The sequence below is a fragment of the Bison bison genome, unplaced genomic scaffold, assembly GCF_000754665.1.
Source record: "Bison bison bison isolate TAMUID 2011002044 unplaced genomic scaffold, Bison_UMD1.0 scf7180017864224, whole genome shotgun sequence".
Lineage (NCBI taxonomy): Eukaryota > Metazoa > Chordata > Mammalia > Artiodactyla > Bovidae > Bison > Bison bison.
The window spans coordinates 4,183,305-4,194,683 of record NW_011494796.1 but is presented as its reverse complement, the minus strand read 5'-3'; the positions used below and the strand labels follow the sequence as shown (position 1 = coordinate 4,194,683).

Genomic DNA, 11,379 nt, shown 5'->3' with positions numbered 1-11,379 from the left:
AAATTCTCAATCTCTGTTATAATATTTTTAAAAATATTTTGGAGAAATTCTCATCAAGATGGTCAAATCAAGAAAAAATTCTTGGTCCATCATCTGGGCCTCACCTTTGTTCTGGCAATGAAATCTACTTGCTAAGAGCAATAAAACCTGAACGGCCTTACCTTCGTGAATATACTTCTTTTGAGCATCTTCAGGATCAAGTAACTCCAGTAAAGATTAAGAACTTGGAGGACCATGAGCTGTAGGTTGAGGAAGATGTATGAAAAGAAGGGTTGAAGGTAGTGCAGAGGCAGAATCAGCGTGCAATATAAAATCCTGAAAAACCAAACAAATGAGAATGTTTCGTTACAGTCAAAGCACTTCTGAATTTTCAGTGAGGAAACAGGTACTTTTTCTCTGAAAGGCATACAACATTTATTTCATTTCTAATAATGTTCAGGAAAGACCCACAAGAAAACAATATGGTAATATCACCTTTTATATCATTTTTGGAAAGTCACAAATGTTCCTCTACATCAGTTTGCTCTCTGCAAAGAGAACTGTATATCCTAACCCCACTCACCTTCCCGGGATTGGAGAACATGAGATAATGCATGTGTGCATGGGGTTATTATTGCCTTTTGGACACAGTCTCATCTATTTGGCATCAAAAGTGAACAGGAAATTTTACATCAGTAAATTTTCTGGATAAAACAGACTTTTTTATAGACTTTTATAGAATAAAAATTCTATTATTACTTTTATAGAATAAAAATTCTATTATTACTTTTACTTCCACTTTCTGAAGTGAATTGAATACTTTATTAATTTCATAAACAGACTCCTGGACACAATATGAACTGCCCTCAACGACCAGGATGCACAGTGCTTTCAGATACAATTGCAGTATGAAGGCTATCTGTTGTCTTCCCAAACTGCAAACATTGCTTCCTGGACACAATATGAACTGCCCTCAACGACCAGGATGCACAGTGCTTTCAGATACAATTGCAGTATGAAGGCTATCTGTTGTCTTCCCAAACTGCAAACATTGCTTCCTGGACACAATATGAACTGCCCTCAACGACCAGGATGCACAGTGCTTTCAGATACAATTGCAGTATGAAGGCTATCTGTTGTCTTCCCAAACTGCAAACATTGCTTCCTGGACACAATATGAACTGCCCTCAACGACCAGGATGCACAGTGCTTTCAGATACAATTGCAGTATGAAGGCTATCTGTTGTCTTCCCAAACTGCAAACATTGCTGTTTGTAAATATAGTTTTTTGTATATACGTTTGTAAATATAGTTTTTTCATACAAAATTGGAAAAATAAGAACGCTGCCCATAAAATTACAATTAAAAAAAATAATACTGTTATTTTGTGCATTCTTCTCTGACCTTTCTTACATATATTTAAATTTTATTTTTAAATTAACATATAGTAAAATTGACTATTTGGGGGTGTGCAGTTCTACAAATTACAATAAAAGCATAGATTTTTGTTACCACCACCACGATATAGAGACAGAGTGGTTCCATCAACCCCCAAACCCTGGTGCTGTCCCTTTATAGTCATGTCTCCAGACCTAACACTTGGCAACCACTTGTCTAGTCCCCATCCCTTTAATTTTGTCTTGTCAAGAAGGCCATATAAATGGAATCATACAGTGTGTCAGCTTTTGAGATTGCCTTCTTTCACTCAGCACAGAGCCTCTGAGATTCATGTAAGTTGTTGTGGGTCTCAATAGCACGATTTTTTTAAACTAGTGAGTGGTATTCCATTGTGTGGGTATACCCATTAGTGACCATTTGCATTGTTTCCAGTTTTTGATAATTGTGGACAGACTGCTATAAATATTTATGTAATATATATGTTTTTGTGTACACATGAGTTTTCATTTTTTAACGGTAAATACATACAGGTGGGACTGCTGGGTATCACACTGCCAAGTATACACTAAACTTTGCAAGAAACTGAAAACTTGTTTTCCAAAATAACTCTTTTGCATCCCAATCAGCAAAGAATGAGAATGCCAGTTGCTGCTCATCTTCAGCAGCACTTATTATTATTCTGTAGAGACTTTGCCACTGTAGTAAAAGTATCACTTGTGGAATCTTACATTCAGTTTCATTTAGCTTTAAATCAAAACAGTTTACACACAATCCCTAGAACCTTATTTCTGACAAACAGCAAGGAGATCTGGATCCACAGGTAGGGACAATGCCCATGGTCAGCTTGAAGCGGTTACAGAAGATGGACCATCAGCCCCTCTGCCACTTATAAGGTTTTAAGAGTCCAGACTCCTTGAGGGGGAAATCTTACAGCATGCAGGTAGCTAGATATGAGCAGAGAAAAGGTAGCAGGAAATCACATATCTTGTAAACAGCAGGGGTCCACAGATAGACAAAGCAAAGCAGAAACCTTCAGACTGATAGGAAATTGGGTGATGAGGGTCTGAATAGAAGACAAAGAAAGGTGGGGAAAGGTGGGAATCTCCTGTGTTCAAATGTAACCTTTTGCTCATTATGATCTTATTAAAAATAAAATTAGCCTTATAGATAAGAAGTACCCATCATGTACTGACACTTCTGATTTAAGCTAAATAAGGACAAAAATCCCTCTTCCTTTCAGGAAAATGGAGCTGGCATGAAAACCAGGGAAGATGCCCCCCAAATTACTCCTTAGTGAATATCATGCCCCTTCATTAGTATGCTCATCATAACCAGTTTAGCAAAGAAATCCAGTGTGGCAGCTCCTCACCTGCCTGCTCACTCTCCCTGAGAGCGTATCCTTACTTAAATAAACCCCTACTTTACGTTCTTAAAAAAAAAAAAAAAGTTTACACTGTTTGAACAATTTGGTGTGTTAGGGGAAGCACACTGACTGAATCTGCCAACCCTGGCCAGGCACCATAGTCATCATTTGCATGAGCTGTTTTATGACAGGAGGTCCTGGTAAGGACATGGAACTAGTAAGACACCACCAACCGGAAGAGACACCACATGTCTGACCACTTCCCAGAATCCTTGTCACTGGCATCCATCTTGGCGGAGCAATGTGTGCACCACCAGGAAGGACTCTGAGTCGGGATGATTGGTCAGAGACAACCCAGAAACTAATCCCATCACCATAAAACCTGAGACTGCGAGCCATGGGGCAGAGCAGTCCTCCTGGGTTCCCTTACCCTTCTGCTCTCCACCCTTTCCCAATAAAATCTCTTGCTCTGTTAGCACATGTATCTCCTCAGACAACTGGTTTCTGAGTGTTAGACAAGAGTCCATTTCTGGGCCCTGGAAGGGGTCCCCCTTCCTGCAACAAATGGTGACTCTGGTGTGGACTCTTCTTCACCACCACTGACATCCTGACTACTTGGGGTACTCAACTGACATACTGACCACTCAGGGTGCTTGGGGACCAGCTTGCCCGCCAACGGACCAGACCCAGCAGCTCCAACTGGGACCCTTTTGTCCTTGGTCTCCTCCTGACGCAGACAACTGGCGAGGGTGCCCCGACCGGGTAAGGAACAAGAGACTCTACTGACCTCTCTCACCTTCACTCTCTCTTTCCTCTCCTTAACCCTTCCTATCCTACCCTTTTTTCTAGTCCCCCAGTCTTAGACACAGGAATCTGGTCGAAGGGCCTCAGACTGAGCTGAGGATCGGAGGCCAATCACCCCTGCTTGGCAGAGAACTTGAATTCTGGTCCTGTTCTGGTTTCTGGTTTGAATTCTGGTTCTGTTCTGGTCTGGCCTGGTCTCTGGTAGGGCCGATTTCTAGTCCTCTCTTCTTTGGAAGCCCAGTAGTCCCATAACACCTGAGTATCTGCAGGTGGCAAGAGATGTCTGTAAGGTCACCCCTTTTGCGCCCCCATCCCACCTCCTTCCCCCTTTTCTTTCAGCCTGACTTCCTTTCCTCCCTTTGAAGTCTTTGAAGACTTGAGATTACTTTCATTCACTCTGGTAGAACTTGGATCTGAAGTTCTGTGTCTCTATAGGAGGTTTTCTGAGAGAATGTAATCTTGTATTTACGGGAGTGTCTGATTAGGATGCTTGGGTATGTGCATGTGTTCTGTGTTGTGATTTATGATGGCCATTTTGCTTTGTGTGGCTGCCATTTTGTTTAGACCTGTGCTGTTTTGTTAGAGCTTGATTTTCTCTTCCTTGCCTTGAGATCAGGGCTCTTAGGAACACTAATCTAGACCATCTCTAATTCTTAAGACTGAAGGGCAAATGGGAAGAAGGTTTTAAAAATATTATTTATCCCAACTGTTATTTATAAACTAGTAAATTTTATATTGTAATATCTGATTCAGGACTAGGTTTAGAAAATGAAGCCAAATCTTGTGTTGTGGCTCTCTGGATATGTGTGTGTCTCAGTCTCTGGATAATATTGTTGAGATTAATTTGTAAATGAGCTCTATTTAAATGGCTTAAAGAAATGTAAGTGCTTACAAATCAAACAATTCTAAATTAAGCTAAATGAATTTCAGGTTCTTGTGAACTAGGAAAAATTCAATATTAAATTAATACTTGGTGATATAGACATGTCTTTAGAACCATCAATAAGTATAATACTTCTGTTGTACCTAGATTTACTAGAGGTCAAATAAGACTGTATTCTCTTTGTTACAGATTTGTTAACAAGGAAAGAAACAAACACAACCTGGAAGACAAACTTTCAGGGAAGTGCTTTCAGTAAGAAAAGGTGTGAGAAATGAAAAAGTAGTGAAATGAGTGAGTTACGCATGATCAGGACTTTCTAAGACTGGATTACAGTTAGTTGGGTAAGTAGATTTTGTTAGGAATGACTTAGCCACAGGAAGACTGGTTAGAACCAACGGGGTCCAAGATGGCAGAATGAACTGCCACTAGACCCTGAGCCTTGGTGTGTACACCCACTGTGACACACGCAAGCTAAGTGACACACCCCACAGTGTTGGCTAAATCTGACTGGCTGTTCTAAACCCTTTTGATTTTGGGGGGACAAAATTTCCTAAATCAAATTCTATCGAAGTTCTTTTGACCTCTAGCTAACTTTGGGATGCTTCAGAGGGCCCCTGAAACATCCCAAAGAGAGATATATTAAACCAGTTGTGTTTATTTGATTGGTTAAATTACATGGGAATTATTATCAAATGAGTAATAAATCCTCTCAGGTTATATTGTATGACAAATGCTACTTATATAGATAACCTAGAACTTATACGGAGTTCCTAAAATTTTGTCATGTTCTGATATTCTAATGGGAAACCTGATGACTTTACAAAGGTTAACAAAAGGACTGAACTAGTGAACATGCTTATAACTATTACGGTTTCTATCTGAAAAAATTTACGGGTTTGAATCAGTGTTTCCCAGGAGTAGGGTAAATATTCCCCTCAAGCTAATTATGACATTAATTTGGTAAAATTATAAACAAATGGAAACAATTATCTTTTCTATATGACCCCTCCATACATTGGAAACTCTTAGGTTTCCAATAACTTTATCAGACAAGTTAGGAAGGTTATGTCACTAACAAGTATAGAAATCTCAAGGAATTTTTCAGACCGTGAAAAGTGAAGACTTCACCCAGATTTGTTAGGCAAAATCTGTGATAAGCCTTTGGCATGACTTTCCTAGCCCTGAAAGATTTTATTCTAAAAGTTTGGTCTGAGATTCCATAAAAGTTTCAGCAAAGCAAAAAGTCTATGATCAATTATTGTTATATAAATCATCAGGTCAGGTTTATTCACATCAGAACTATTTTGCAAACAAACTAGTCTTAATTTGTTTACATTTGGTAAAAATGAGGGTGATTTTAGGGAGAAAAAGATGTTTAATAAATATTAAATCCCAGTTTGTTAATGAAGGTCTGTATCTACTAAGACCCATTTCCTGAATAGTTCTTTGCTGTTATGGTATATTAATGCAAAATTCACTTGAATTATTAAGAGACACCCTAAGTTTGTTTCTGAAGCTTATCTCAGTAATTTATCTTTGGACGAAGATCAGATGCCTCACAATCTACAAGCAGAACCGGAAAAGGACATAATTTAATGGGCTGTCTCCAACCTGGATGGAAGGACCTTTTTATCAGGTACTCTTAACTAGCTCATTCACAGTGAAATTGAAGGTAAATTGACTCGTAGATTAATTCCCACTTCCAAAGGCCCTTACACTGGACTAGTCTATAGAGAGGACAGCTGACCTGATCTCACCTTAAAATGACACCAAGAGGAGAAACTGTACTACACCAGGATGAGAAGAAGACAACATTAGAGATAGACAGTTTGCCTAAAACGCTGCACCTGATTCATATGATCATTTATAATGTTTTCTCGACTTCTTAGACCTTTGCATATAAATCAAACGCTTTTCTATCATAGGCCTGATCCTATGCTAGTTTTAGAAATCAATCCAATTGTTGGGATTGTGGCCAATTACCTGTGTCCAGTTCTGGGTTATCTTGGTGAATTTCTTCACTCCAAGGCTCAGATTGGTTGGCCCTGAGAAAATTTACTTTACAAGGAAAATTATAGTCATGTTCAGGTCACTACTGATACTACTGGATGGGATCTCCTCACTTGGCCAGTTAATAATGCCTGCTTTGACCCTGGTCATAAATTTGAGTTTTCTTCTATTACTCAAGCTCAATCAGAGCAACAAGCAAAGTTTCAGCAAAGGAAAAAATCTCCCACAATTACAGGATGGATTAATATAGATAACACCAGGCTATGATAATTTAGGTTTAAAGTCTCCTCTATGTTGGGAACAATTAAGTCATACTAAGGATGTGAAAGTCAGACTGTGAAGAAAGCTGAGTGCTGAAGAACTGATGCGTTTGAACTGTGGTGTTGGAGAAGACTCTTGAGAGTCTCTTGGACTGCAAGGAGATCCAACCAGTCCATTCTAAAGGAGATCAGTCCTGGGTGTTCTTTGGAAAGACTGATGCTAAAGCTGCAACTCCAATACTTTGGCCACCTCATGTGAAGAGTTGACTCATTGGAAAAGACTCTGATGCTGGGAGGGATTGGGGGCAGGAGGATAAGAGGATGACAGAGGATGTGATGGCTGGATGGCATCACCAACTGAATGCACATGAGTTTGGGTGAACTCTGGGAGTTGGTGATGGACAGGGAGGCCTGGCATGCTGCAATTCATGGGGTCACAAAGAGTCAGACATGACTGAGTGACTGAACTGAACTGAAGGATAATCAGTCTAGTAACACTAGGAAACTGGGCTATGTACCTTATAGACAGTGCCAATATATAATTTCCCTGGAAGATAAGGATTCATATGGAATAGACTAAGTCAGATGACCAGGGATATACTGGGCTGCATCTAATGGAAGCTCTTAGCTTAATTCTTACTTATGACTTTAATACTGCTGGCTATGTTATTTGTATTTCACCTGTTTTACAAAACTGCTGTTTTTTACATTACCAAGTGTGTGACTGAGCCTTTGACAAAATAATATGTAGTTTCATATGAGATTGATAACAGTGTAACTCTAGATATGGGAAGAAGAACAAGAGAGAATGTTTCCTGGACCAAGAAGCTAGTAAGACAGGTGGTCCAGAGAATTTTGGATACTGTTTTATGGCCTAGTCCAGTAATAGCACATTGAATGGCCTATTGGAGAAATATTTGCCAGACCTGGGAATTGTCAGCATTCTCAGTACCATGGGAGACAATGGTCATGAGATGTGCCCCCAAAATCACAGTCAAGCTTATGACCATGAAGGGGCCCTATCAACTGAAAACTGACACTTGCCATCTACCTCTACAAAGATCAAATCATGGCCACTGCAGCTGCTGACCTTTAACACCCCTGAAAGGAGTTCAGGGTGGAGATAAAAAAACAAAGTGCTCTGGGAAAAACTGCAAAAACAGTCCTTCAGATAGATATTTTCAGGAAAAGATTTTATGAATCCAAATCCTTGCAACTTCTTATACCTAGAAAAACACTAACATTGTTAATTATAGTTCTGCTTTGGCTATTAAGGAGAATATCACAATTAAAAATCAAAATAAAGTAGCTATGGTTCAGATATCCATGGAAATAAGTAAGTCACAGTATGGGTGTAATTTCAGACTGAATTTGAGTTTTCTGAGCTGTGTCAGACTTAGATGCCACCAGACATTCTCAGAACAATGTCTGCAGGAAGCTAATAACTGCAACCTTACTTTTTATAAAACTAGGCAACTGGCTACCTGGCTGCAAGTGTTCCCAAAGTGCCAGGTCCAAACCTGGTTTCACGCTTATTCTTCTGAAAAGAAATGAGATTTATTCTATTAAAATTTGAGCTGTCACTCCTCCAATTACTTCTAGTTGGGTCTGTTACACCAAAATAGGAGACCAAGAGATTGACATTTTAAACATACAAAACTCAGATCTAGGACTTGGAAATCAGAACTACTTCCAGTTCAGTGTCTGTTCTCCAAACTGAGGCAGTCCTATGCTCCATTTTGACAGGAAGTTATCAGTCATAGTTTCACAATTCCCTGAATTAAAACCAAGCAGGATTCTGTGGGACTCTAGAGTACAGATCTGCTCTGTGATCTCCATTTCTCGTTTGTAGGATCTAGGCTTCACTCAGCATCCTTGACCTTCCCTGAGTCCCAAAAGGCAGATTCAAACAGTTGCTGATCAGGGAAGGGAGGGGATACAGAAACAGAGGAGGAGCAACCAAATGGTGGTACAGCCTTGAGGCAGGGTCCAGGTTTTCATTCCAATCCCAAAGAAAAGCAATGCCAAAGAATGTTCAAACTATTGCACGACTGCACTCATCTCACACACTAGTAAAGTAATGCTCAAAATTCTGCAAGCCAGGCTTTAGCAATACGTGAACAGTGAACTTCCAGATGTTCAAGCTGGTTTTAGAGAAGGCAGAGGAACCAGAAATCGATTGTCAACATCTGCTGGATCATCTAAAAAGCAAGAAATTTCCAGAAAAACATTTATTTTTGCTTTATTGACTATGCCAAAGCCTTTGACTGTGTGGATCACAATAAACTGTGGAAAATTCTGAAAGAGATGGGAATACCAGACCACCTGACCTGTCTCTTGAGAAACCTATATACAGGTCAGGAAACAACAGTTAGAACTGGACATGGAACAATAGACTGGTTCCAAATAGGAAAAGGAGTTCATCGAGGCTGTATATTGTCACCTGCTTATTTAACTTATATGCAGAGTACATCATGAGAAATGCTGGGCTGGAAGAAGCACAAGCTGGAATCCAGATTGCCAGGAGAAATATCAATAACCTCAGATATGCAGATGACACCACCCTTTTGCAGAAAGTAAAGAGGAACTAAAAAGCCTCTTGATGAAAGTGAAAGAGGAGAGTGAAAAAGTTGGCTTAAAGCTCAACATTCAGAAAACGAAGACCATGGCATCCGGTCCCATCACTTCATGGCAAATAGATGGGGAAACAGTGGAAACGGTGTCAGACTTTATTTTGGGGGGCTCCAAAATCACTGCAGATGGTGATTGCAGCCATGAAATTAAAAGACGCTTACTCCTTGGAAGAAAAGTTATGACCAACCTAGATAGTATATTGAAAGGCAGAGATATTACTTTGCCAACAAAGGTCCGTCTAGTCAAGGCTATGGTTTTTCCGGTGATCATGTATGGATGTGAGAGTTGGACTGTGAAGAAAGCTGAGCGCCGAAGAATTGATGCTTTTGAACTGTGGTGTTGGTGAAGACTCTTGAGAGTCCCTTGGACTGCAAGGAGGTCCAACCAATTCATCCTAAAGGAGATCCGTCCAGGGTGTTCACCTGAGGGACTGATGTTGAAGCTGAAACTCCAATACTTTGGCCACCTCATGCAAAGAGCTGACTCATTTGAAAAGACCCTGATGCTGGGAAAGATTGAGGGCAGGAGGAGAAGGGGACGACAGAGGATGAGATGGTTGGATGGCATCACCGACTCAATGGACATGGGTTTGGGTAAACTCCAGGAGTTGGTGATATACAGGGAGGCCTGGTGTCTGCTGCTCATGGGGTCGCAAAGAGTTGGACATGCCTAGCGACTGAACTGAACTGATAAGGACACAAGCAATTTATGAAAGAAGAGTTTTATTGAACTCTCCAGCCAGTACCAATTCGGTTTAAAATTTGCTAATTTAAAAAATAAAACAATTTCAGCTTGCATTATTTGCAACCTTTGACAGTTCCCTTAGTAGTTCTACTTCCTTTTTTTGTGAGTTGTTAATTCAAGATTTTTATTCAAAAAGCAATGATATGAACTCTGAACTCAATAGTCATTTATCCATTTTACTTACGTAATTTTTTTAGAAACTTAGGAATTACAGAAAATATAAAGAGGTTAAAGTAAAAATCACTTAAAATCTCACAACTCACAGGTACCCAGTACATACTATGTCTGATAAACATAATTCAAAACATCTTTCTGAAAAATACATTTTTAAAGTGTTTTGCCCCTTCCCTATTACCACGTGGTCTTATATAACAGATTTTGTACCCTGCTTTCAGGCTTCCCTGGTGGCTCAGGGGTAACGAATCTGCCTGCCAGTGCAGGAGGCAGAGTTTTGATCTCTAAGTTGGGAAGATCCCCTGGAGAAGGAAATGGCAATCCACTCCAGTATTCTTGCTGGGAAATCCCATGGACTGAGGAGCATGGTGGGCTACAGTCCATGGGGTCACAAAGAGAGTTGGACACAACTTAGCAATCAAACATGTTACAGAGAGCTTTCCATGTCAGTGAACATATTTATAAATTAGGGATCAGCAAACATTTTTTAATAGGGACAAATAATAAATATTTCAGGCCTCTGGGCCATTTGGTCTCTGTTGCAACTGCTCAAGTGACCACTGCAGTGTGAAACTAGCTATAAACAATGTATCAGTTAGTAGGTGTGGCTGTGTGCCAATAACATTTTACTAGCAAAATAGTTCACCGAACTGGATTTTGCCTATGAGCCAATTTGCCAACCCCTACTATATACCATTCTATGTAATAAATGCACAGAAATCCATTTATACATATCATAACTTATTTAGCTAATCTCTTATTGATAGACATTTAAGTTGTTTCCAAATCTTCATTACATTATGAAGAACACTGTGAGAATGTTACTTGTGAAGACATTTTGATTAAATTGTTCACTTCCTCCCAAGTTGCTAAAATTCTGAATCAAAGAGTATATTCATTTTATATTTTAGAGTGTATTGCTAAATGCTTTCCATCAAGACTACACCAATTTATATTCTTGCACCAGCCATGAAATTAAAAGACGCTTACTCCTTGGAAGAAAAGTTAGGACTAACCTAGATAGCATATTCAAAAGCAGAGACATTACTTTGCTAACAAAGGTCCGTCTAGTCAAGGCTATGGTTTTTCCAGTGGTCATGTATGGATGCGAGAGTTGGACTGTGAAGAAA

At 39.6% G+C, this 11,379-nt stretch overlaps 1 protein-coding gene across 1 annotated transcript in view; it reads right to left on the bottom strand.

The window, feature by feature from the left end:
• The window catches only part of CERS3 (ceramide synthase 3), a 160,987-nt gene that overhangs the window by 57,609 nt on the left and 91,999 nt on the right, over nt 1–11,379 (bottom strand). Inside the window, exon 10 of the mRNA XM_010845823.1 lies at nt 162–315. Coding sequence (XP_010844125.1) covers nt 162–315 — 154 coding nt within the window. The remainder of the gene's footprint in view (nt 1–161; nt 316–11,379) is intronic.